This window comes from Crocuta crocuta, unplaced genomic scaffold, assembly GCF_008692635.1.
Source record: "Crocuta crocuta isolate KB4526 unplaced genomic scaffold, BGI_CrCroc_1.0 scaffold25, whole genome shotgun sequence".
Classification (NCBI taxonomy): Eukaryota; Metazoa; Chordata; class Mammalia; order Carnivora; family Hyaenidae; genus Crocuta; species Crocuta crocuta.
The window spans coordinates 13182308-13207289 of record NW_027532015.1 but is presented as its reverse complement, the minus strand read 5'-3'; the positions used below and the strand labels follow the sequence as shown (position 1 = coordinate 13207289).

Genomic DNA, 24982 nt, shown 5'->3' with positions numbered 1-24982 from the left:
TGTAGCTAGGACTGACGATACTATGTTGAATAAAAGTGGTAAGATTGGCATCCGTGTCTTTTTCCTGATCTTAGAGGAAAAACTTTGAGCTTCTTCCTGTTGACTAGGATGTGGTTTGTAATATATGGCCTTTATTATGTTGACATACATTCCCTCTCCACCCACCTTTTTGCAAGTTTTTATCATAAGAGGATGTGCAATTCTGTGAAATGCTTTTTCTGCATCAGTTGAAATTATCTTTTCATTTTGTCCTTCACTTTGTTAGTATTGTGAATTGCGTGACTAATTTGTGGTTCGGTCACTTGAACCATCTTCGCATCCCTAGAATAAATCCCATTTGATTATGGGGTATGACCCTTTTAATACATTGTTGAATTTAGTTGGATCACATTTTATTGAGAATTTTTGCATCTATGTTCATCAGAGATATTGGCCTATAATTTCCTCTTCTTGTGGTGTCCTTGTCAAGTTTTCGTATGAGGGTAATGATAGCCTTATAAAATGAATTTGAAAGAGCCCCCTCCTGAGGTGTCTGAGTGGCTTAGTCAGTTAAGTGTCCGACTTCAGCTCAGGTCGTGGTCTCATGGCTAGTGATTTTGAGCCTCGCATTGGGCTATGTGCTGACAGCTTAGAGCTTGGAGCCGGCTTCAGATTCTGTGTCGTCTTCTCTCCCTGTTCCTCTCCTGTGCATGCTCTTCAGAAATACATAAACACTAAGAAAAAAATTTTTTTTTAAAAAAGAGTCTCCTTCTTTTCTGTTTTTTGGAAGAGTTTGAGAAGGATTGATATTTTTTGAATGTTTGGTAGAATTCACTGGTTAAGTCATCTGGTCTTGGACTTTTGTTAGTTGGAAGGTTTTTGATTACTGATTCAATCTCCTTACCAGTAATTGGTCTATTCAGATATTCTATTTCTTTATGATTCATTCTTGGTAGGTTGTGTATTTCTAGAAATGTAGTTCTTGTCTTGTAGGTGGTCCAATTTGTTGACATATAATTGTTTATAGGAGTCTCGGGATCTTTTGTATTTCTGTGGTATCAGTTGTAAGATCTCCTCTTTCATTTCTGATTTTATTTAAATCTTCCAGTTTTTTTTTCCTGGTGAGTCTAGTAAAAGTGTGTCAATTTTATCTTTCCAAAGAACCAACTTTTAGTTTCATTGATCTTCTCTATCATTTTTTAGTCTCTATTTCATTTATCCCTGCTGTAACCTTTCTTATTTACTTCTTTCTACTAACTTTAGGCTTCACCTGTTCTTTTTCTAGTTCCATAAAGAATAATGTTACATTATTGTTTGAGACTTTACTTATTTTTTGAAGTAGGCATGTACTGCTTCAAATTTTTCTCTTGAAACTGCTTTTTCTGCATCCCATAAATTTGGGGATGTTGTATTCCCATTTTGGTTTGTCTCAAGGTATTTTTTAATTTCTCTTTCGATTTCTTTTTTGACCCATTAGTTGTTTGGTAGCATGTTGTTTGTAATTCACATATTTGTGAATTTTCCAGTTTTCTTCATGTAATTTCTAGCTTCATGCCAATGGGGTCAGAAAAGACTCCTGATATGATTTCAGTTCTCTTAAACTTAAGACTTGTGTGTGCCCTCACATATGATCTATCCTGGAGAATGTTCCATGTACACTTAATCAATCCAGTTTTTGCAGCTAGCTAACTCTGATAGCCAAGTGAGACAAAGAGTAGAGGGAAGTTACATTAGAGGCCATTCTCACTAAAGAACGTAGAAGAAAGTGCTTTATTGTTCTGTGCTATAAAAGGTTTTGAAACAACCCCTTTGAAAATTTGTCTAAGCCAGTCCTGAACTGAGGACCTGGGAACCCTATGCATACTCTGTGACACGATGAATACTTAGATCAGTTTTAAGATTTCTAGTTCCAAATAGTTGACGGGTTTTTTTTTTTTAGAGTGTATCAATCAATAAAGAAAGTATATGTTTCTTTGAACTCACAGTTTTAAAACCTTGTACTTTTTTATCATACTCACTTTACTGTTATTTTTTTTTTTCTTAAAGCTACTTGGGAGCCCACAGCGCCTCTGTGATTTGGCAGGACCCAGCTCTACTGAACAAGAATCCAGAAAAAGATCAATTTCAAAAAGAAAGTCCCATCTGGATCTTCTCAAACTGTATGATACATTCCCCTTTTCCATCTACTATTGCTTGGCGAGCGATGCTTCTCTGAATACACTTGACCTTGTTTTTAAGTCCCTGAAATGTTTACGAGTCTGCCTTACATGGAGTGTTATTGTTTAATAATGTTCCCACAAGCCATATGAGAAGTCTTATCTCAATTTAGTATAATCCCGTAACTTTCCATATTGTCATGCTGAGCTAAATGCAGTGTACAAAATGAAATGTACAAAAATTATTCATAGGTTTATGTTGGGGGAAAACGTTTTGAATTCCAGTGCTATAGCTGTAAGATTCCTCTACTTGTAGCTCCCCTAGAAAATGGAACATCATCTGATTTGCAGTAGTTGTAGTCACCTGCATCTGTTCAGGAATATGTTTGATAGAGGGTGTCCTCATTATCATATAGCCATTACAACTGCGTGCTTTTTGAAAAAAATGAACATAATCCAAAAGTGAGATTATACAGTGTCTGTCCTTGTAGAGATTACAAACTCCTGCCTGGGAGTTTTGTGTGTCTCCAGATAAACCAGCCAACCAAGAGGGCATGTGATTCAAGGTGGGCCACTTTACCTGGAGGGTGTCCTCTGCCAGCCTGAGCATATTGGTTTCATTTTACTTTTTGCCCAGACCATTTCATATCATGTAGAGCAGAGGATCTGTTTTGAATACTGTGTCCTGTTTGCCAGACTCACGCCTTGTTCATTCTGGAGCATTCTTCCACGTTTCCCATGCCGATGTTGTTTTCTCCCTTGAACCCTTAGCATCATGGATGGCATGACCGAAGCATGCATCAAGGGTGGCATCGAGGCTTGCTATGCCGCCGTGTCCTGCGTCTGCACCTTGCTCGGGGCCTTGGACGAGCTGAGCCAGGGCAAGGGCTTGAGCGAAGGCCAAGTACAGCTCCTGTTGCTGCGCTTGGAGGAGCTCAAGGACGGGGCAGAGTGGAGCCGGGACTCCATGGAGATCAACGAGGCCGACTTCCGCTGGCAGCGGCGCGTCCTGTCCTCGGAGCACACGCCATGGGAGGCGGGGAATGAGAGGAGCCCCGACATCAGCATCAGTGTGACCACAGACACGGGCCAGACCACTCTGGAGGGCGAGCTGGGCCAGACCACGCCCGAGGACCGCTCCGACAACCACAAGCACAGCCTCAAGTCTCTGGCCCAGCCGGAGAGCAAGGAGACCCTGAGCAAAGTGTCGGAGCCCGAAGCGGTCGACCAGCCGGACGTGGTCCAGAGGAGCCACACGGTTGCCTACCCCGACATAACAAACTTCCTGTCGGTGGACTGCAGAATGAGGTCCTACGGCTCCCGGTACAGCGAGAGCAATTTCAGTGTAGATGACCAGGACCTTTCGCGGACCGAGTTCGACTCCTGTGATCAGTACTCGATGGCGGCAGAGAAGGACTCGGGCCGGTCTGATGTGTCGGACATCGGGTCAGACAACGGCTCCCTGGCCGACGAAGAGCAGACCCCTCGGGACTGCCTGGGCCACAGGTCCCTGCGGACTGCCGCTCTGTCCCTGAAACTGTTGAAGAACCAGGAGGCCGACCAGCACAGCGCCAGGCTGTTCCTGCAGTCCCTGGAAAGCCTCCTGCCCCGCCTACTGGCCCTGCCCAGCGTGGAAGAGGTGGACACCGCCCTCCAGAACTTCGCCTCCACCTTCTGCTCAGGTTTGTAGAATAAGCTTTTGCCATAGAGTCAGAGTATTCAGAGCGTTCGGCCTCGATGGGAAATTACCATCCTGCCTTACTTCAGGTGCTCAAAGCATCCTAATGACTCTTGAGGTTTCTTGTATTTGAAGAGAGCAAAGATCGTAAGACTTACTGGTGGCGGTTTGTTCGAATCCTGGGCAGTCAATGGCTGGAATATTCCGAGGTTGATAGATGTATACCATGCAGAGCAACCAGTAAGAGGTAACTGCATTCTAGAAAGCTGCTGCTGACTGAGACAAAATGACAATCTGACTCTCAAAACATTCAGTTCTTAGTATGTTTGTTTCTATTCCTTAGTGTCTAAAAATCACAAAGCATTGCACTTTTGGTATATCACTTTGCAAACTAATTTTTCAAGTTTATCTATTTTGAAAGAGCAGAAGTGCGGGAGGGGCACAGAGAGAGAGAGAATCCCAAGCAGATTCGTTGATATCCACACAGAGCCCCTCACGGGACTCAGTCTTCACAAATGGTGACATCATGACCTGAGCTGCAATCCAGAGTCAGACGCTTAACTGACTGAGCGACCCAGGCGCCCCTGTAAAGCTAATTTAAAAGCGGCCTTGGATCAGATGTAGGCTGTCTTCCCAATATAGTCTGAACTTCCAGCATCTGATATTCCAGCATCTTGGTCATTCTGGAGACCAGCCCCCATCCAGGAGCCCACCCAGAGTTGCCTCCTTGGAACAAAAGATGTCCCTAGTGCTCTTGTCACTTAGGCATTTACAAGGGTTTTAGGAATCGGGATGGGTCAAAGACCAATATCAGAACAAGAGATGCATCTAGGGTTCATGTCACTTAGGAAATTATAAGGATTTTTTAGGAGCTGTGTGCCAAGAAATGGGCACAGACCAATATATATACTTTCTGTTCTCTCACAGTACTACAGAAAGAAAGGAAGGAAGAGTGGAAAACCTTTATGGCAGGAATAACTGAGTGCCTGATTCTTGGGTGTTCAACTGTGCCTTCCCCTGACATTTAAGGGTCTCTTGACCACAGACGACTGAGGTGGATGGACCTTGCTGGGCTTGTGCTCACATAGAAAGGACTAACCCTGAGAACAAACACAGAACTTCCCAAAGTCAAGATCACCATTTGCTCTTCCATCACTGAGCCTTGAGCATGTGTTTGTCATTGCACGCACCACATTTGTCATAGTTACTCGTGAATGCATCCACCTTCCCCTCTCTGTACTTTCAGCTCCGTGAGCACTCCAACCATGTCTAACTCATTTTGATCTTCCAACAAAGACCACATCACACAGAGGTACAAAACAAATTCTAGTCCAGTTACTGGAACTTGGTCGAAGCTGACTGCTGTGTTGTTAAGAGGTAGCTTAATAAGTATCTTTAAGAAACTGACTAGAATGTCCTTTGTCAAAAGGACAGAAAAAGACACTTTAATCCAGGTGTATTTGAGGAAGGACATTTTTTAAATATAAGAATGATCCAAGGTTGTAAGCACCAGCAGAAATACAGAACTTTTAACCCTAGAGTAATACTTCTGGATTTCTCAACCTATCTGGAGGTTAGAAAGAGATGCATATAATTTCTGAGGTTTACTAACTGCGCTGTGCCTCTTTGTAAGACATGAAGATACCTATTTTTGAGGCTACCTGACATTTTTTCTTCATATTTTTTCTTTTGGAGTTAGAAACAAAAATAAAGTTGGGATCTTTGATTTGTGTGAAGGGACACACACACACACATGCAAATTTCATGTTTCATTTAAACACTGAGATAATGTATAAATATTCTTCTTAAAAATTATATTCATCCCTAAGATCTTTTATGCCACTGTCATTAAATTTGACACTGTTTTATTGAACATTGCTAGTATGCGTTTGTGCATCTCTCTCTCTCTCTCTCCCCGTCAAACACACACACACACACACACACACACACACTTAGTCAACACTTATAGAGAAGCTTCACTGTGCTCTGAACCAGGGGCCATAAGATATGCATGTCTTATTCTCAATAAATATTTATTGACTGTAGATTCATGAGCTTGCACTTTGGTCCCCTAACATGTGAAATAGTTGATGGGCTGAAGGAGTCATGAGTAAAGCCTGAGTTGGAAGGAATGTTCGTTCACTCCCCTTTGGATGGGGCTTGGTAGGGACCCTGAGCCCATGGGGCCTCTGAGTACTTCTTCTCACCTAGAAATATGCACCAGGAGAGGGGGGCCCAGCAGCCTGCTCTGACCAGCTTGGTGTCCCTGGTCCCAAGGCACACAGGCCAGCAGACATCAGTGGTCCCAAAGAGCAGCTGTATATCAGATCACAGCACCACCACCGGTTGCAATAATGATGGCCTTGAATCATCAAGAAATGGTAAAATTATGAGGCGCCTGGGTGGCTTAGTCGGTTAAGCGTCCGACTTTCGCTTAAGTCATGATCTCACGGTTCGTGGGTTTGAGCCCTGCGTCGGGCTCTGTGCTGACTGCCAGCTCAGAGCCTGGAGCCTGTTTCAGAGTCTGTGACTCCCTCTCTCTCTGACCCTCCCCTGCTCACGCTGTCTCTCTCTCTCTCTCTCTCCTAGAAATAAATAAAACATTAAAAAAAAAAAGAAATGGTACAATTATATTTAGGGCCTTCTATTTAGAATTAAAATAATCCATACAAAGTAACTCAGCTGCAGAAATTTCAGCAATCAAATAATGTAAGATCTAACATTCAGATAACGTCATATTTACAAACAACATCCCCAAGTAATTCCAGATAAATGAGTTGTCATACCAGGAAAGACGGACTCACAAGGGCCCTGCTTCATCTCCTATGAGAGCTAGGAAATGTAATCCTAGCAAAGCCTTTTATAAAATTTGGAGCTAAAGCAAATCTTAACATTTGTGTTTTTGTGCCTGTCAAATCAATACTTGTTTACAATACATGCCAAACAGAGCTCGAATGAATGTTTTATTTGGCCAGAATGTGGCCCCACGGAAGTTGCAAACTGCTCAAATTTTAGAGGTCAGTAAAATGTCCCACCAGACCCAATATGTTGTTGTCACCTTAATTTTTACACATAGGAATCAAAACATTGAAAAGACACTTCAAAATCTCTTCATTGTTTCCGAATATAATTTTTAGTAATTGCCTGTAACTGTTTTAGTCGTTTGACTTTTAAGGTCTAGTCACCTCCACAATGCTTTCAGCAGTTAGGAGTTGGTCTGTCTTTCCAAATTACAGCCCCATCACTCTGTGGTTCTGCTACCAATAAGCTCGTTCTCCTCAGAGACCGCTGTGGTTTAATGGACCACATTGCCCATAGCTGTGGGTCATCCAAAGCTGCCGGACGCTGGCTTGGGTCCAGTGCGCATGCGAGCATCACCTCCAATGTGAAAGATTAGTAAAAAAAAAAAAAAAAGAAATATCTGTTTCCCACAGGGACCAGGGAGAGGGCAGATGGCCTTTGTTCACCCAAGACAAAGTTTAAAAAGTAACAGGAGACCGGGAGAAGAGACAGCCTCCCTGAGTGACAACCCAGATATTTTGTTCATTATTTACTTCTCAAAAGCTTTAAACCTTATTTTGCCAACAACTCCCATTGAGCGCTTGTCCCTGACTTGTTATCAGGGTCTGCCCTGCTGGCTGAGATCAGACTCACTCACCGTTTCTCAGACACTCCTGTCCTCAGACAACTAACATACAGTTAAAATGAGCTCCCTTAATTGCACATGATTCAAGAGAGCCTTTCGTTTGAAACCTGTTAGTTTCTCACGGTGGGGGAGCTTGAAAACCTTCAGACAAAATGGGTTTTATAAAGATGGTTAGTGGACACGAGCTGGGACAGTTGCAGAAGTGCCTGCCTCTTCCTGCATAGAACAGAGTGCATCTGTGCAAGGTGGCTCCTTGGGGACGAAAAGGCAAGAGCCAGCCTCGCACAGCAATGAATTGCGGTGCACGGGCGTTTGGCTTTGGGATTGCCGTTCCTTCAGTTAGTGGTGTTCAGTTACGATCTTGAGATTCCCCGTGACCGCATGTATGGCTCATTACAAGCGATTTGGTATTTATAATGTAGATTTCATAAAAGATCGTACAGCGAGTATGAATCTCCATTATGCAAGAAATGTCTGTTTCTTTAAATTACAGCAGATCTGACTCCAGACCCCCAGCCAGCCTGGCGGGCCAAGCATTTGATCCTATCCCTCGGGTCTCCATTCCAGGGCAAAACCAGAAGCTGGGGCTCATGTGGGATCTGCACAGGGAGACCTTTTGCCTCTCACGTGGCCAGGGACCCCCCATTGTCTGTTTCACAGACTCCTTGGTACCCATGATCTTGCTGCCCGACTTGCCAGCGTGGGGCCTGGGCTGCTCTGTCAAGGCTGGGCACCACTGTCTGTCCTCCTCTGGGGCCCTGCCCAGGCCCCCCGGCACTGCCAGGCAGCGGAAAGCCACTGACAGACCTCCATCCCCTGCCCATTTAGGAGTCTCGTTCCTCTGCCTCACTGCTTACTCCCTCCTCTCACTGCCTTCTGGGAATGGGACACAGTTTCTGGAAGGAGTTTTGGCTTTGTGGGTGCAAAACCAGGAAGGCAAGTATGCTCTTTCCAGCTTCAGTTTTTTGGCCCGGGGATTTAAATAGCCCAGGAGATGGTAATACAAATGGAACTCAGTATCTTTCTGGAATACAAGAGGTAAAATACAGGAAGAAGACCTCCAATAAGTAAGTGAATGTGTTATCCTGCCTCTCTGTCAGTTAGGATTGGATTTGTTTATAGTTCATGGAAAACTCAAGTGTTTAAGAAAAAGATTCTACTTGTTTCCCCTAAATTATGCCTGAGGTAGGCTGTCCTGCGCCCCGTGAGGCTCTCTGCCCTCACATTGTTAATATATGACTTTGACCTAATGCTTCCTCACTTACCAAGATGACTGGTGGAGTCGGTTGGTTTCTGTGCTTTAATAAGAGGAGGAATGGGGCACCTGGGTGGCTCAGTTGGTTAAGTTTCTGACCTCAGCTCAGGTCATGATCTTGTGGTTCATGGGTTCAAGCCCCACACTGGGCTCCGTACTGACAACTCAGAGACTGGAGCCTGCTTCAGATTCTGTGTCTCCTTCTCTCTCTGCCCCTGCCCCACTTGCACTGCCTGTCTCTCTCTCTATCTCAAAAATGAATAAACATTAAAAAAGTTAATAAGGAGAGGAAGAAAAGTATTCTGGAAGCAGTGTTAGGGAATAAGTAATCTAACAAAATCCTCCTCCAAAACCCTGGCATTTGTGAAATATGAAATTTAGAGAATATAATATGAAGACAAGAAAGCATAATTATATACTACCCAGAGATTGCCTCTGAAATATCTTGGCGTCTTTTCTTGGAGTTGTTTTTCAGCATTTATGTGTATCTGTAAGAACAATAATAGCTAGTATGAACATAGCACTTCCTGTATGCCCTGCATTGATGAAGGGTTTTATGTATACTGATTCATTTAATAGTCATAATAATCCCATAGGGTAGGCAGTATTATTCTCCTCGTTTTATAGGCGAGAAAACTGGGGCACAGAGAGGTCAAGTAGTAATTCAAACAAGGCACACAGCTACAAAGTGGTGATGCCAGGGTACAGATCTGCAAGGTGTGGCTCAGAGACCTATCCTTAGTATTGCACTCTATCTACAAGGCTGGGTGGGCTGGGGAACGGAGGATGAATGGATGGGTAAATCAGAGACACTGTTCAAGAACACAGAACCCTCACTTCTCCAAAGAGGACATCCAGATGGCCAACAGACACATGAAACGATGCTCAGCATCCCTCCTCATCAGGGAAATACAAATCAAAACCACACTGAGATACCACCTCACACCAGTCAGAGTGGCTAAAATGAGCAAATCAGAGAACTCTAGATGCTGGCGAGGATGTGGAGAAACGGGCACCCTCCTACACTGTTGGTGGGAATGTAAACTGGTACAGCCCCTCTGGAAAACAGTGTGGAGGTTCCTCAGGAAACTAACAATAGAACTCCCCTATGACCCAGCAATAGCACTGCTAGGAATTTACCCAAGGGATACAGAAATGCTGAGGCATAGGAGCACATGTACCCCAATGTTCATAGCAGCACTCTCCACAATAGCTAAAACATGGAAAGAGCCTAAGTGTCCATCAACAGATGAATGGATCAAGAAGATGTGGTTTATCTATACCATGGAATACTACATGGCAATGAGAAACAATGAAATCTGGCCATGTGTAGCAACATGGATGGACCTTGAGGGTGTTATGCTGAGCGAAATAAGTCAGGCAGAGAAGGACAAATATCATATGTTTGCACGTATAGGAGGATTAGGAGGAACTTGACAGAGGAACAAGGGGGAGAAGAAGGGCGGAAATGGTGGGGGAAAGGGAGAGAGGCAAACCATGAGAGACTCTTGAATGCTGACAAAAACTGAGGACTGATGGATGTGGGGGGGAGGGGGGATGGGCATGGAGGAGGACACTTGTGGGGATGAGCACTGAGTGTTATGTGGAAACTAATTTGACAATAAACTATTAAAAAAAAAAAACACAGAACCCTCTGGAGTTGACTTGCTGGAATTGAAAGTACAGTCACAGACTGTAGCCCAGCGAATGTGTGACAGTTTTCCAAGTCCTGACAGACTCCCATGGAACCCCGTCATCACGTTGGCTCCCGAGAGCATCTCGGGAATTTATACTAAGGGAACAGAAACTGAAGCAGAGATTTATATGTCAATATGTATATGATAGTATTTCACAGCAAAAATATCAGAAATAACCTAAATGCCCCTAAATAAGGGGAAAGCTAACTGAGTTATAATACCTCCATTTATGAAATTATGTAGCTATTTGAAAGGATGTTTTCAAGTAATATTTAATGATACGGTTAATGGTCATAATGTAAGTTTTGAAAAGATTCAAAATTAACATCAAATGTTAATAATTATCTCAGGATGGTATAATTACAGACTGCTTTTATTTTCTTTTTCTTCTTTGTACCTTTTTCCAAATCTCTTAAACATTTTTCTTTCTCATAGCTTCTATCATCAGAAAATAAAGCAGTAATGGTATATAAAAACTAGAACTATAGACTTAAAGAAATATGTCACCACATAAAATAGTGTAATCTTTTGTTTTAGTTGAAATATACTTGACACCATGTTACACTAGCTACAGGTGTACAACACAGTGATTGGACACGTCGATACATTATACTATGCTCACAGCAAGTACAGTTCCCCGCTGTCACCATACACCATATCACAACACCATTGACGACATTCCCTATGCTGTGGCTTTTATTCCCATGACTTACTCATTCTATACTTGGAAGCTGTTTCTCCCAGTCCCCTGGGCCCATTTTGCTTATGCTTTCACATTCCCTCTGGCCACCATCAGTTTGTTCTCTGGAATTACCAAGTCTGTTTCTGCTTTTTGTTTGTTTATTTATGCATTTGTGTTTTGGATTCCACATATAAGTGAAATCATAAGAGGTTTGTCTTTCTCTGACTTATTTCACTAAGCATACCTTCTAGATGCATCCATGTTGTCACAAAAGGCAGGATCTCATTCTTCTGATGGCTGAATAATAATCCACTGTGTGTGTGTGTGTGTGTGTGTGTGTATGTGTGTACCACATCTTCTTTATCCATTCATGTATGGATGGACACTTGGATTGCTTCTATACTTGGTTATTACAAATAATGGTACAATAAACAACCATGGAGGTGCATATTTTCATCCCTTCCATTGTCTTTGGGTAAATACTCAGTAATGGAGTTATTAAATCATATAGTAGTTATATTTTTTGAGGGACCTCCATGCTGTTATCCATGGTGGCTGTACCAATTTACATTGCCAACAGTGCATGAGGGTTCCTTTTTCACTACACCCTCACCAATACTGTTATTTCTTGTCTTTTTTATTCTAGCAATTCTGACAGGTATAAGATGATCTTTTGTTGTGGTTTTGGTTTGGTTTGCATTTCTCTGATGATTAGTGATAGGGATCATCTTTTTGTGTGTCAGCCATCAGTGTGTCTTCTTTGGAAAAATGTCTATTCAGGTCCTTTGACCATTTTTTTATTCTTTTTTTTTTTTTTTTGGAGAGAGAGTGAGTGGAGGAGGGGCAGAGAGAGAGGGAGACACAGAATCTGAAGCAGGCTTCTGGCTCTGGGCTGTCAGCACAGAGCCAGATGCAGGACTCAAACCCACAAGCCATGATATCATGACCTGAGCCAAAGTCAGATGCTTAACCGACTGAGCCACCCAGGCACCCCAGTCCTCTGCCCATTTTTAATCAGATTATTTGGTCTTTGGTGTTGCGTTGTGCAAGTTCTTTATATATTTGGATTTCATCCCCTTATTGGATATATTACTTGCAAATATCTTCTATTTAGCAGGTTGCGTTTTTGTTTTATTGATGGTTTCCTTTGTTGGGCAAAAGCTTTTAATTTTGTTGAAATCCCAATAGTTTAGTTTTGCTTTTGTTTCCCTTGCCTGAGGATACATATCTAGAAACTGTTGCTAAGGCCAATGTACAAGAAATCACTGCTTCTTTTCTTCTAGGAGTTCAATGGTTTTGTGTCTCACATTTAGGTCTTTAATCCATTTGGAGTTAACTTTTGTGTATAGTACAAGAAGGTGATCCAGTTTTCTTTTGCAAGTAGCTGTCTAGTTTTCCCAGCAGCATTTACTGAAGAGACTGTCTTTTCCCCATTGTATACTCTCGCCTCATTTGTTGTAGATTAATTGACTATAAAAGCATGGTTTTATTTCTAGGACCTCCATTCTGTTCTATGGATCTATGTGTGTATTTTTGTGACAGTACCATACAATTTTGATTACTACAGCTTTGTAGGATATCTTGAAATCTGAGACTATGTTACCCTTCTGAAGATTGCTTTGGATATTTTGGAGTCTTTTGAGGTTCCATGCAAATTTTAGGATTATTCTAGTTCTGTGAAAAGTGCTATTCGTATTTTGATAAAGTTTGTTTTGGGTCGTATGGACATTTTAACAATATTAATGCTTCCAGGCCATGAGTACAGAATATCTTTCCATTTATTTGTGTCATCTTCAGTATTTTTTATCAGTGTTTTATAGTTTTCATAGTACAGGTCTTTCACCTCCTTGGTTAAGTTTATTGCTGGGTATTTGATTCTTTTGGGGACAGTTTGGGGGAATTGTTCTCTTAATTTCTCTTTCTGCTACTTTGTTATTAGTGAATAGAAATGCAACCAAAAATCACATGATATCATTACAAGGTTTTAGAAAATTGATAATGCCCAGTGTTGCCGAGTGGGTACATTATTCTTAGGCACCACTGGTAGGAAGAAAAATTGATATAAAACTATTTGAAAGCTATTAGGCCATATCTATCAAACTTAATATATGTCTTTATTCTGCTTTAGGGAGTTTAGCCCACAGATACACTTGCATAAGTGCTAAAAGCTATCACATCATTTCAGCTCTTTTCATAATTGAAACTATATAAATATCTAGCAGTAGAGCATTTACTTAAGTAAATCACACTCTAAACATGCAGTACTATATGCACAGTTATTTGAAAAGAATGAGGCAGACCTTGAAGTGCTCATATCCAGAGATATCTAACATATATTGCTAAGAAAATGGCAAGTTTCAATAAAGTGTGTATAGTATGATCTGGGATGGGTATCATTGGGACTTGGGAGAAGCAGGAAGTATTATTCTTATTTTTAAAATTTTTCTGTACTGTTAAATGTTTCACATAAGTATTTAATTTGTATTTTAAAAGACACACTAAATTATCTAAGACATGGAGAAGATACTTCAAGGTCATTTATGCTAATCTTACATCCAGGTTTTTGCTGGTAACCAATCTAGCTAGTGAGCCATCATCCTGCTCCTGACAGTAAAGAACATGTTAATATAGAAGGAGACGATGAACGTTAGTTACAGAATGCTGGAAAAAGCAAATAGCCAGAATGTGCTAAAGGTCATAGTTCCTATAGTTGGTCACTCCAAATTTATAACACTTCAATGAACCCCAATCAGGATGAATGTAAAATAAAGTATCTATTAAAGAGGGACATGATAGAGGGAAGTCTTTTCACAACACTGGAAGCAAATACGACATGTCATAGTGCAAAATGCCTGGAGTTTATAAGCAAAAGACCTTTGCCAATTTCTGGCTATATAACTTTAGGTAAATTACTTGAATATTTCTGAGACACTGGCCTTACTTATAAAATAGAGGAAGGCAATTGATAATGTCAAAAGAAATAATGTACGAGAAGAGATTGGTTCTAAAAATTAGAAATCACTTAATAAATTACAGCTATTGTGTTATTTCATTATTAACATCACCAGTGAACTATAAAACATCCTTTTGTTTTATTCTCAAATTTGCCAGCTCCTTGTGATGTAAGAAATGTAGCCGGCCTAGAGAGGGAGGCCGGGACCCACGGCTTGCTTCTAACAGGTCTGAGATGATTTCCAAACCCCGCAACCCCATTAGCAGTGCCTTCCGGGACACTGTCACACCTCCGCTAATGATTTGGGTCTCTGTGTCAGCAGACATCTCAGCTACCTTCTTCCTTTTCAACACCTGAGCATGTGCTCGGTTTTCCAAAACATGTTCCGAGGTAAATAGTAGTTGGTTTTAAAATCTTCAAAGAAATTATTACTGATTCCTAAGCTCAGAGCCACTTGCAAATTCTGTTTTCCTGGTTCAGGAACTCAAATATTCCTTTCTCTCCTGGATAAATACCCACCAATGCTGAATTCTTCTATTTGCCATGGAAAGAGACTGATCTTGTGTCCTTTATCTCCTCCAGAGGCTAGAAGCAACCCCACCAGGAGCTTAAGGGTGTGGAGTGTTCCTCTGGACCATCAGGGCGGGAATCCAGTGTTCATATTCTGACCAAGGGTGTCATTTTTCAATCCTGCTCTCAACCCTCCTTTTGTAAATGCACCTCCACCTATGATCACAAAGTGGCCTCAGTAAAAAAATCTCTTGTGGCAGCTGCAAAGTTCTTGAAGGAAGGAAGAGAGGATGCCTACTTTTGCATAAAGTGGTTTTATTGGAATGACATATATACCTAATCCCAGCAAAAAATGTTTATATAGTTCTCAAATAAGCAAAGGTCTTGAAGATTTTTCAACTTTAAAAACTTCTTCTGGCCCATTTTCTCTTGCTAGCGTATTCATTAAGAAATTCACAAGGATAGAAGTAAGCATTCCAGTTACAAATTTGTGTTTCCAATGTATTTGTTAGTTTTGAAAATTCTTACATTTCATAGAAGAGGTATATTTTTTAAAGTTTGTTTCTTTTAATAGAGAGGGCGAGCGGGGGAGGGGCAGAGAGATAAGGAGAGAGAATTCCAAGCAGGCTCCTCAATGTCAGCACGGAGCCTGATGCAGGGCTCAAACTCGCAAACTGTGAGATCGTGACCTGAGTTGAAACCAAGGGTAGAACACTCAACCGACTGAGTCTCCCAGGTGCCCAAAGAGGTACACTTTTGATTATAGGATCATTTTAGGCATCTGAAGAGCATATGCACATGTGTCATTTGCATGCATACATTTAGGATGGGCTGTTTCAGCCACATTCCTAAATTTAGCATCAGGGTGTTCACAGAACCAAGTGGAGCATTGAGGCCAACATAGGACCAGATGAAGAGAAGCCAACTTGAGAGATTTTTGTTCCTCCACATTCTCTANTTTGAGAGACAGAGCACAAGTGGAGGAGGGACAGAGAGAAAGGGAAACACAGAATCTGAAGCAGGCTCCAGGCTCCAAGCTGTCAGCACAGAGCCCCACATGGACTCAGACTTGCGAACAGTGAGATCGTGGCCTGAGCCAAAGTCAGACACTTAACTGACTAAGCCACACAGGTGCCCCTGAATGACCCCATCTTTAAAGCAGGAGATATAGTTGATATAGTTGAGTTTTTTTCTCTCTTTCAGTTAATTTCTATGAAGCACAAGGAGCCCTTCAAAATGAAAATCTTATTAAGCATAAAATAGAAAATAATGTTTAGAAAAATAATGTTTAGAAAAAGTAATGACGGAAAAACGAAAAGCTCTTCCTTTATATATATTTTTGAAACTGTTTCCTTATTTAAAAGATTTATTGAAATAAAATTTATTTAGGTAAAAGTCACATAGCATACAGTTCACCCATTTAGAGGGAACAGTTCAATGGTTTTGTTTGTTTTAATTAAATTTNTAATGTTTAGAAAAATAATGTTTAGAAAAAGTAATGACGGAAAAACGAAAAGCTCTTCCTTTATATATATTTTTGAAACTGTTTCCTTATTTAAAAGATTTATTGAAATAAAATTTATTTAGGTAAAAGTCACATAGCATACAGTTCACCCATTTAGAGGGAACAGTTCAATGGTTTTGTTTTAATTAAATTTGTTTTAATTAATTTAATTTGTTTTAATTGTGATAAACATATATATGTATATAACTTACAATTTGCCATTTTCACCATTTTTATGTGTACAATTCAGTGTTACTCACCATATCCACAATGTTGTACACCCATCACCACTATTTTCAGAACTTTTTTTTTTTTTATCATCCCAAAGAGAAAGTCTTCTTCCCCAGCCCCTGGTAACCTCTAATCTACTTTCTGTCTCCATAAATTTGCCTGTTCTTGCCTGTACCTCACTTACGTGGATCCTACAGCATTTGTCATTTTGTGCCTGGCTTATTTTACTCAGCACATTTGCAAGGTTCATCCATGGTGTAGCATGTATTAGAACTCCATGGTGCGTATCTACCATCTTTTGTGTATCCATTCATCTGTTGACAGACACTTCAGTCATCTCCTTTGGCAATTGTGAATCCTGTTGCAATGAAATTGGCATACAAGTATCTGCTCAAATCCCACCTTTTAATTCTTTGGAACATCCTGCATCCTAAAGAGTGTAATTACTGGCTCATATGGTAATTCAGGTTTTGTTTTTTGAGGAACATTATTACTTTCAGAAAAGTATGGATTTGTGAGTTACTGCACTAAGCGTCTTACATGCCTTACCGCATCTAGTTCTCATAAAAATGTGTCTATTTATTTTTATTCATTGAGGAAATATTTTTTAAGGCTCTTCTATATACCAGGCACTGTTCTAGGCACTGGGGATTTTGTAGGGAACAAAACTAACAAAGCCTCCCCGTCTTACAGACCTTACATAAAAGTAGATAATAGTAGTGACAGCAGACAATAAATACATGTTAATAGAATGTTGGGTAGAATAAATGACATCGAGGCAATGAAAACAGTGCATTGTGAGGAGGAGGAATATTGCAGGGGGTAATCGGGGTGGGGGGTGCTGTCTTAGATGGAATCGAAAGGGAAGCTCTCTGTAAAGCTGATGCTTGAGCAGAAACCCGAAAGAAGGGAGGATATCCTCCAGAGATCTTGAGAGAGTCTTCTGGGGAGTGGCAAGAGCAAATGCAAAGGCCCTGAGGCAGGCCCAGTCTTAGTGTGGTCTAGGAGCAGCACAGGTTCAGGGGGCTGTGGGAAGTGGGAAGTGAGGAGAGAGGAGGAGTGCGGGTTTTATTTATACTGTGATGGGACGACTGGGAAGTCGTTAGAGACCCTGAGCGAGAGATGAGAGACGGATGCCGTTGATTATCCTGCCTACTCATAAGAAGCTGAGACTTAGGGGGTCAGAGTGATTTTACCAAAGTAGTTGGTAGGTGGCTGCTCAAAATTTGCCCAACAGATGCCCTCGAGAGGGCATGCGCCTCCCCACCAGGCCAGGGCGTGGATCCGACCCTCCCCATACTCCTTGCTGACTAGTTTCTTTACCCGAGCGTCCCACAAGATGCATGTTCCGCCCCTAGGGCTGGGTCACGGCCGTCCGTAAGCGGGTCTAGCCGGGTTTCTTGCCTCTCTCCCGCAGGCATGATGCACTCTCCCGGATTCGACGGGAGCGGCAGCCTCAGNAGTGAGTGCGCGGTCACGCCCAGACCCTGCGGCGCCGGGCGCCGGTGTCCCGGCGACTCGGCGGTGGGTGAGCCCTGCGGGGCTGTGGCGGGGAATAGGGGGCGCCGTGCATGGCGCCGTGGGCCACAGGCCGGCNGGGGGGCCTCGTGATTTCACGGTGGCGTCGTTGAACACACTCGAGTGTAAGCCGCATTCAGAAACAGGTGACCAGAATGTTCAGGAACGTCTGGAGATGGGCGGGGTGTGGTCCCCTTTACCGAAAACCAAGGCTGGGCTGTGTCAGGAAGACCCTTGATTGTCTCCGGAATGTACCCAGATCTACTCGTGACCCAGAACTAAGCTGCCACTTGTCCTTAACAAAGCACCTGCTGTAAGCTGTGGAATGAGCGCCATGGTGGATGTGCTCTGGCGAGGGAGCCACTCCGTGGTGTGACCCTGATGCCAGTTCGCCAGAGCTGAATGAAGAGAATCCACAAGCATTCGTTTACTTGGTAACTGACAAATTCCCGAGGGTAACTGGCGACTTCACGGGTGTAAGTCAAGTATCTCTTGAGGCACATACGCTTTTCCAGGGAACGCATTCTGTCTCTGCTGCCGTTGGGGCAGTGAGGGGGAGCTGCTGTGTTCCTTCATCTGTGCTACTTCTAATCCCCCCCACACATCAAAGAGTAAAAATAGGAAGCGCAGTGTTCTTAATCCTTATACGGGTTTCTTAAAAAGATATAAGTAGGGGCGTCTGAGTGGCTCAGTCAATTAAGTGTCCGACTTCAGCTCAGGTTATGATCTCCTGGTTTGCGAGTTCCAGCCCCGCATCAGGCTCTGTGCTGACAGCCAGCTCAGAGCCTGGAGCCTGCTTCGGATTCTGTGTCTCCCTCTCTCTCTGACCCTCCCCTGCTCACGCTCTGTCTCTCTCTCTCTCTCAAAAATAAACACTTAAAAAAATTTTTTTTAAAGATCTCACAAGTGAAAGGAACTTCATGAAATTTAGGACTTCTCCATTTTGCTTCCCCCTTTCCTTGCCGCCCCTCCCCCACTCCCAATCAACAGGTTTTGGTTTTCCTGGAAGCCTTGACCAGGGTGGGGCCCCTGTGAAAGAAATAGGCAGTAGAGGAGCCTGTTCATTTGCAGGGGATCCTCTCTGGTCACCTTCTCCTGTGTTCCTCTCTGTAGAAGGAGTTCATGAAGCAGGTCCAGACCAGCGGGGTGCTGATGGTTTTCTCCCAGGCCTGGATTGAAGAACTCTACCATCAGGTGCTCGACAGGAACATGCTCGGAGAAGCCGGCTACTGGGGCAGCCCAGAGGATAACAGCCTTCCACTCATCACCATGCTGACCGGTCAGTGGCTCCTTACACGGCCCTGTGGCGCTCGGCGGGCAGAAGGGGCCTGAGATCCCCTTTCAGAGAAGCCAGCCTTGAAACAGCAACTGCAAACCCCACCCCCCTCACCCCCGCGGCAATTGGTGACGGCGTCAGGGAGGTGTCTTGAATTCACCTCACAGGAATGTTGTGTCTTTCATGTCGGACCCTGGAGGGCTCACTGTGGCCCATTAGATAAGGACTACTTAGCACTCACATCTGTCAGGGTAAAACTATAGGCCTCTACTAGGGAGATGAAGTACTTTCTGGGCACGAAGCCAAGAATTATTCCTGGAAACTCTCACGTGGTAGTAGATAACCCTAATCATTCAGTGTTCCTGAGCTGCCAGAATGCTTGACTTTTTTTTTTTAAATTTTTTTAATGTTTTATTTATTTCTAGGAGAGAGAGAGAGAGACAGCGTGAGCAGGGGAGGGTCAGAGAGAGAGGGAGTCACAGACTGAAACAGGCTCCAGGCTCTGAGCTGGCAGTCAGCACAGAGCCCGACGCGGGGCTCGAACCCACGAACCGCGAGATCATGACCTAAGTGAAAGTTGGATGCTTAACTGACTAAGCCACCCAGGCGCCCCTGGAATGCTTGACTTTAAACTTGGCTTCCTTCCCACGGCCTATCCGTATCAGAGGTCCTCTCTTCCTTTCCCAGCTGCACAAGAATGAGAAATAATACCAAATAGTTGCCCAGCCTCTTTGTCTTCAGTGTCCTGAGTTTTAAAAATCTTGTTTATTAGAAATTTTACGTGGGGCACCTGGGTGGCTCACTTAGGAATCCGACTATAGATTTCAGCTCAGGTCATGATCTCACCGTCTTGAGATTGAGCCCCACAATGGGCTTCACACTGAGCGTAGGATTTGCTTAGGATTCCCCCTCTCCTTTTCTCCCTGCCCCTCCCCTACTCGTACTCTCTCTGTCACTGTCTCTCTCTCTCAAAAAGAAGGAAAAGAAAAATTTTACATGAGAGAATAGAGAGCAGTAGGGGATGTGGTCATAATGGAATTTGCAGGCGGGGGGGAGGGGGACAAACACAGTCATTCCTGGCCTTTCATGGCTTCACCATGATGTCAGGTAAAGACCAGGAAGTACTCAAGACTGGTCATCAGTGACCTTCATAAATTAGATTTCTAGGCTCATCTTATATTTGATCTGAGTTCCCAGACTGGTTTCTGACCTGAATCATCTCCTGGCTCTGGCTAACAAGAGGTGAGGGGCACAGCCCTCTGCCAGATACCTTCCCCGTTCTTTCTGTAGTGCCTTGTGTCCTCACACAGCTCAGCCTGGCTCTGCCCCTGGCAGCGCATACTAGCGAGAAGAGCACTTGGCCGGGGCAGGAGAGTCCAGCGAGGAGGCAGAGTCTGTTATATTACCTGTGGTTGGTACTGGGGGGCTCTTACAAAGGAGACAGAGTAGGCTACTGACAAGTAGAACCCAGCAATGAGGACTTTGGGGTGAGGTGCTATTTAGGAATCAGGCAAGGGAGTCAGCACACATAGTCTGTCCACAGCCAGGCAGAGTCTTGGCCATTGGCTGGCATTGGGAGTCTTGGTTCTCAAACTAGGATGCAACTGAGAGAAGCAAGGCTTAGGTCCCAAACGTTGGGATTCAGGATCACTAGACAGGTGACCAATTTGCATTTGGTTCATCACGATAACACTTATACCCATTTGAAATACAGGAATTCACACACGCATGAGACATTTACTCAGTCGCCTATAAGCAGTGCTTTGTTTCCATCTGTCTTTGCCAAGTCCATCCAATAGGGATTGAAGGTACTGCCCGGAGCTTAAAGTGCCTTGGAACTTGGATAAAGATCCTAAACATGCCAGCTTTAATTTTCAAATACTGTAGTTTCTGCCAAAATTAATCTCTGTGAATCTCTTACCTGGACCTTAACAAAAGGAGTCATTCAGTAGTAATGAAAATGAACAAACAAGAGGCCATTCACAGTAGCCACATTCATCAGTCATTACTGTGAGTCAGCCACCGCTTTGTCACGGAACTGTAAACTCAGTGGGCCACATCGATGGGAGAGCTTTCTAACTCTAGATGGAAAATGATAGAAAAACGGGCTTTTTCACACAGAATTCTACAAAGTAAAGTTTTGTGATTCTTTGTAGCAAATTCCAGGTATGAAATGACAAGTCAATCTGAGCAGCAGTTAACTGGGAGCTTGGAAACTTCTATCTGATCTTTTCATCACATGCAACAAAAAGCAACAGCAGCAATCTTACCTTCGACATTGTACTAACTGTGGCCGTTCCTGATGTCATGTAAAAGTGTTGTGTAAAACTGAGGAATTTTAGCACTTAGATAAACTTTGTATTGCTTGAATCCATCAGCCCTTCACCCAGCATATAAGAAACATAACTTCCGTAAATGGCAATTTCGGATGAATGTCATAAGACCATTTGACTCTAGGTCAAGTTAATTTCAGCGCAACTGGCCTGTTCCCACATTAGCAGCCATTGAGATTTCTCCCTGCCTTTGTTCCCCAATTTGTTGAGAGATAATTGACATATAACATTATATTAGCCCACGGTGTATAACGTGATTCGATATATGTGTATCGAATTGCAAAATGATCACCTCAGTAAGTTTAGTTAATGTCAAATCACCTTACATCATTACAATGTTTTTCTTGTGATGAGAACTTTTGAAATCTACCTTAGCAACTTTTTTCAAAGAGATATGTTGCTCAAAGAATCCGAACTACTGACCATGAATGCCAACCCTTCTTTCCCTCTGCCTGTCTCGCTGGCGGGGAAGGAAAAGAACTTGGCCATTGGTGAAGAAAGAAGCTAGATGGGGAGGACCAGTAAAGCCCAACTTGGTCTAAGGCATCCTGCAGGCTTTAAAATGCAGTTTAATCACAGCACCATTTTTTTTCTTCGTATAATTTTAATTATTGGAATGCACCATTTTTAATATGCAAATGAAAGTTTAAAATGGGGGGAAGAGATGCATTGCCATAAATCTCTAGACTTCTTGGACTTACTGTAAAACTCAAAGATATAATGAAATAATTTTCAAACACCATGCAGAGAACTCTCATCTTATTGGTGAGAGTCAAGTTCTACAGTCAAGGAATAAAGGTAGGCTGCCCTCTTTTCCCATTCCCTCTCTGTGTTATATTCAGCTATCTCAGTCATGTTCAAGGATATATGCTTCAATTCCATGGTCACTTCTCCAGTGGTTCCTTCCTTTCCACTTAGACATTCAAGGCCCAGAGGATGCAGTACAGCCCAGGGCTATAAGGCTGCTTAATTCAGAGTTAAATCTTCTCAATCCCAGGCCACCCTCTTCTTGCCAGTAGATTAAGAACTGGTTCACTGAGCTAATTCCAGAGATGAGCATTTGTTTTAACAAAAATTTACAGAGAGAATTAAGATGCTGTATTGAGCTGGACGAAGTGTGTGATGTCATTGGAAAGAGGCCCGGATGGGAGTCAGAAGACTTGTATACTAAGACTGATTCCTTTTTTTTTTTTTAATTTTTTTTTTTTTTTATGTTTTATTTATTTCTAGGAGAGAGAGAGACAGCGTGAGCAGGGGAGGGTCAGAGAGAGAGGGAGTCACAGACCGAAAGAGGCTCCAGGCTCTGAGCTGGCAGTCAGCACAGAGCCCGACGCGGGGCCCGAACCCACAACCGCGAGATCATGACCTAAGCGAAAGTCGGACGCTCAACCGACCAAGCCACCCAGGCGCCCCGACTGATTCCTTCTTTACAGGCCTCATGGCCTTGGGCAGATTACCTACTTTGAATATTTATTTCCTTCTCTGTGAAATAGGAAAAATAATACCTGCCCTACCTACCTGCTTAGAGTTGTTGGGAAGATCTAATAAAAACAATATTATGTGAAAACACTTGGTAAATTGTAAGATATTATTATCAACGTATTGCTGTACTTTGGAATCAGATGATGTGATTATCTGACCAAAGAGGCATTATTCTTATTCTCTTCTTCATTCCTATGAGGAAATTCTGAAAGAGAAATCCACATTAGGGCACCTGCATATATAAAATTTGGCTATAATGCCACCATTTTGGATAAAAGGAATATTCAAACATCAGAATATTCTAAATCAATAGATTTTCCAACAACAGAGATAGCAGAGTTTATCTGTATTTTTTTTAGTAAAAAATATATAATAGCTTAACAGAAGACGTTCTAGCAATGAAAGAAAACTGGACTAAAGGAATAAAATAAAAATTTTAATATTCTGATAAAAAAGTCTTACATATTTGGTACATGAGGGATTCAATGGATGTTTGTTGTAGGGAAAAAATGGATATTGTGGTGGCCATTTGTTGTTTGTTTGTTTGGTTGGTTTTTGGTTTTTGGTTTTTATTTCCTGAAGTGTTCTAATCAGGGAAAACCTTCCTCTTTTTACTTGACAGACATTGATGGCTTAGAGAGCAGTGCAATTGGGGGCCAGCTGATGGCTTCAGCTTCTACAGAGTCTCCTTTCACCCAGGGCAGGAGAATTGATGACTCCACGGTGGCAGGTAATGGTTTGGGTCTTGAGTTTATGAATATATATACATCACATATGTTACCAGCAATTAAATCATTAAGTGGCAGCTTTCTGTGCTGACATAAATGAATTAACTCTTGTCTTGGCAGAAAAAGTGCCTGATGGAAGTTACTTAGCAACATCTAGCTGTTGATGCAGTGTTCATTATTTATAAACACAAAGTATAACACAATCCAATATGTGTTAAATTTGATTTCCTGTAGTAGAATTGCATACAACTCAGTATTGCTAACTTGATAGTCAAAAGATCCCATGCCATTCACTGCCAGGTGGTTTGTTTTTTGGTTTTTTGTTTTTTTTTTTTTTTTGTATCCAGAAAGTGATCTATGCCCCTTCATGTCCTAGGTGTGGCATTTGCTCGCTATATTCTGGTGGGCTGCTGGAAGAACTTGATCGATACTTTATCAACCCCCCTGACTGGCCGAATGGCAGGAAGCTCCAAAGGGTTGGCCTTCATTCTGGGAGCTGAAGGCGTCAAAGAGCAGAACCAAAAGGAACGTGATGCCATCTGCATGAGCCTCGATGGGCTGCGGAAGGCAGCGCGGCTGAGCTGTGCTCTAGGTACCGGCGGGAGTAATGTTCCAGACCCATGGCCCACGGGGTGTCCCTGAGGAACACTCTGGGAATGGCCCTAGTGGAAAACAAATCTTTTAGAAGGGCTCTGCTTGGTAAAAGGTTAGACAGTAGCCCCAGCGAGGGGTAACTGTTTCTTTTCTCTGAAGGAGTTGCCGCTAACTGCGCCTCAGCCCTTGCCCAGATGGCAGCTGCCTCCTGTGTCCAGGAAGAAAAAGAGGAAAAGGAAGTCCAAGAGCCCAGTGATGCCATAGCACAAGGTAACAGCGAGAGCGCCAGCATCCACCTGGCGCCTTCTGTGCGGTTGGCACACACCTGCGCACATGACAGACACCTGTTGGTTCCTTGTGTGATGCATGGCATGTATTTACTGCTGATCACAAGACCCCAGCCTGGATCACAGGCATGGCTCTTTTATACATGACTGCCCCTGCAGAGTGCCTACCGTAGATCCCTGTGAAGACCAGAGACACACCATACTGGCCCTGGCAACTGGGCTGCTAACAGGAGTCCTGTGGACACCAGAGGCCGCCTGGCTGAGCTGTTCACTCTCTGTCATCATCTGTACCCTTCATGTACCCTTCACAGAGTACACATTTTAGGATCCCTCAGGTTATAGTGGGGCAAAGCAGAATGGCCAGTTTTCTGAGGAGGGAGATCAAATGGAGAAAATCCTGGAGAGGAGCTTCAGAAAACCTTTGTTCTTCTAAGAGAAAAACCTGAGCTTCGTGAACTCCAGGAAGAGTTGAT

General features: G+C 42.9%; 1 protein-coding gene across 1 annotated transcript in view; it reads left to right on the top strand.

The window, feature by feature from the left end:
• Positions 1-24982, top strand: part of ARFGEF3 (ARFGEF family member 3) — a 153186-nt gene that overhangs the window by 81308 nt on the left and 46896 nt on the right. Inside the window, exons 12-19 of the mRNA XM_077776166.1 lie at positions 2026-2138; positions 2907-3817; positions 17709-17819; positions 17924-17934; positions 18923-19088; positions 23523-23630; positions 24005-24220; positions 24382-24492. Of these exons, the coding sequence (XP_077632292.1) occupies positions 2026-2138; positions 2907-3817; positions 17709-17819; positions 17924-17934; positions 18923-19088; positions 23523-23630; positions 24005-24220; positions 24382-24492 (1747 nt within the window). The remainder of the gene's footprint in view (positions 1-2025; positions 2139-2906; positions 3818-17708; positions 17820-17923; positions 17935-18922; positions 19089-23522; positions 23631-24004; positions 24221-24381; positions 24493-24982) is intronic.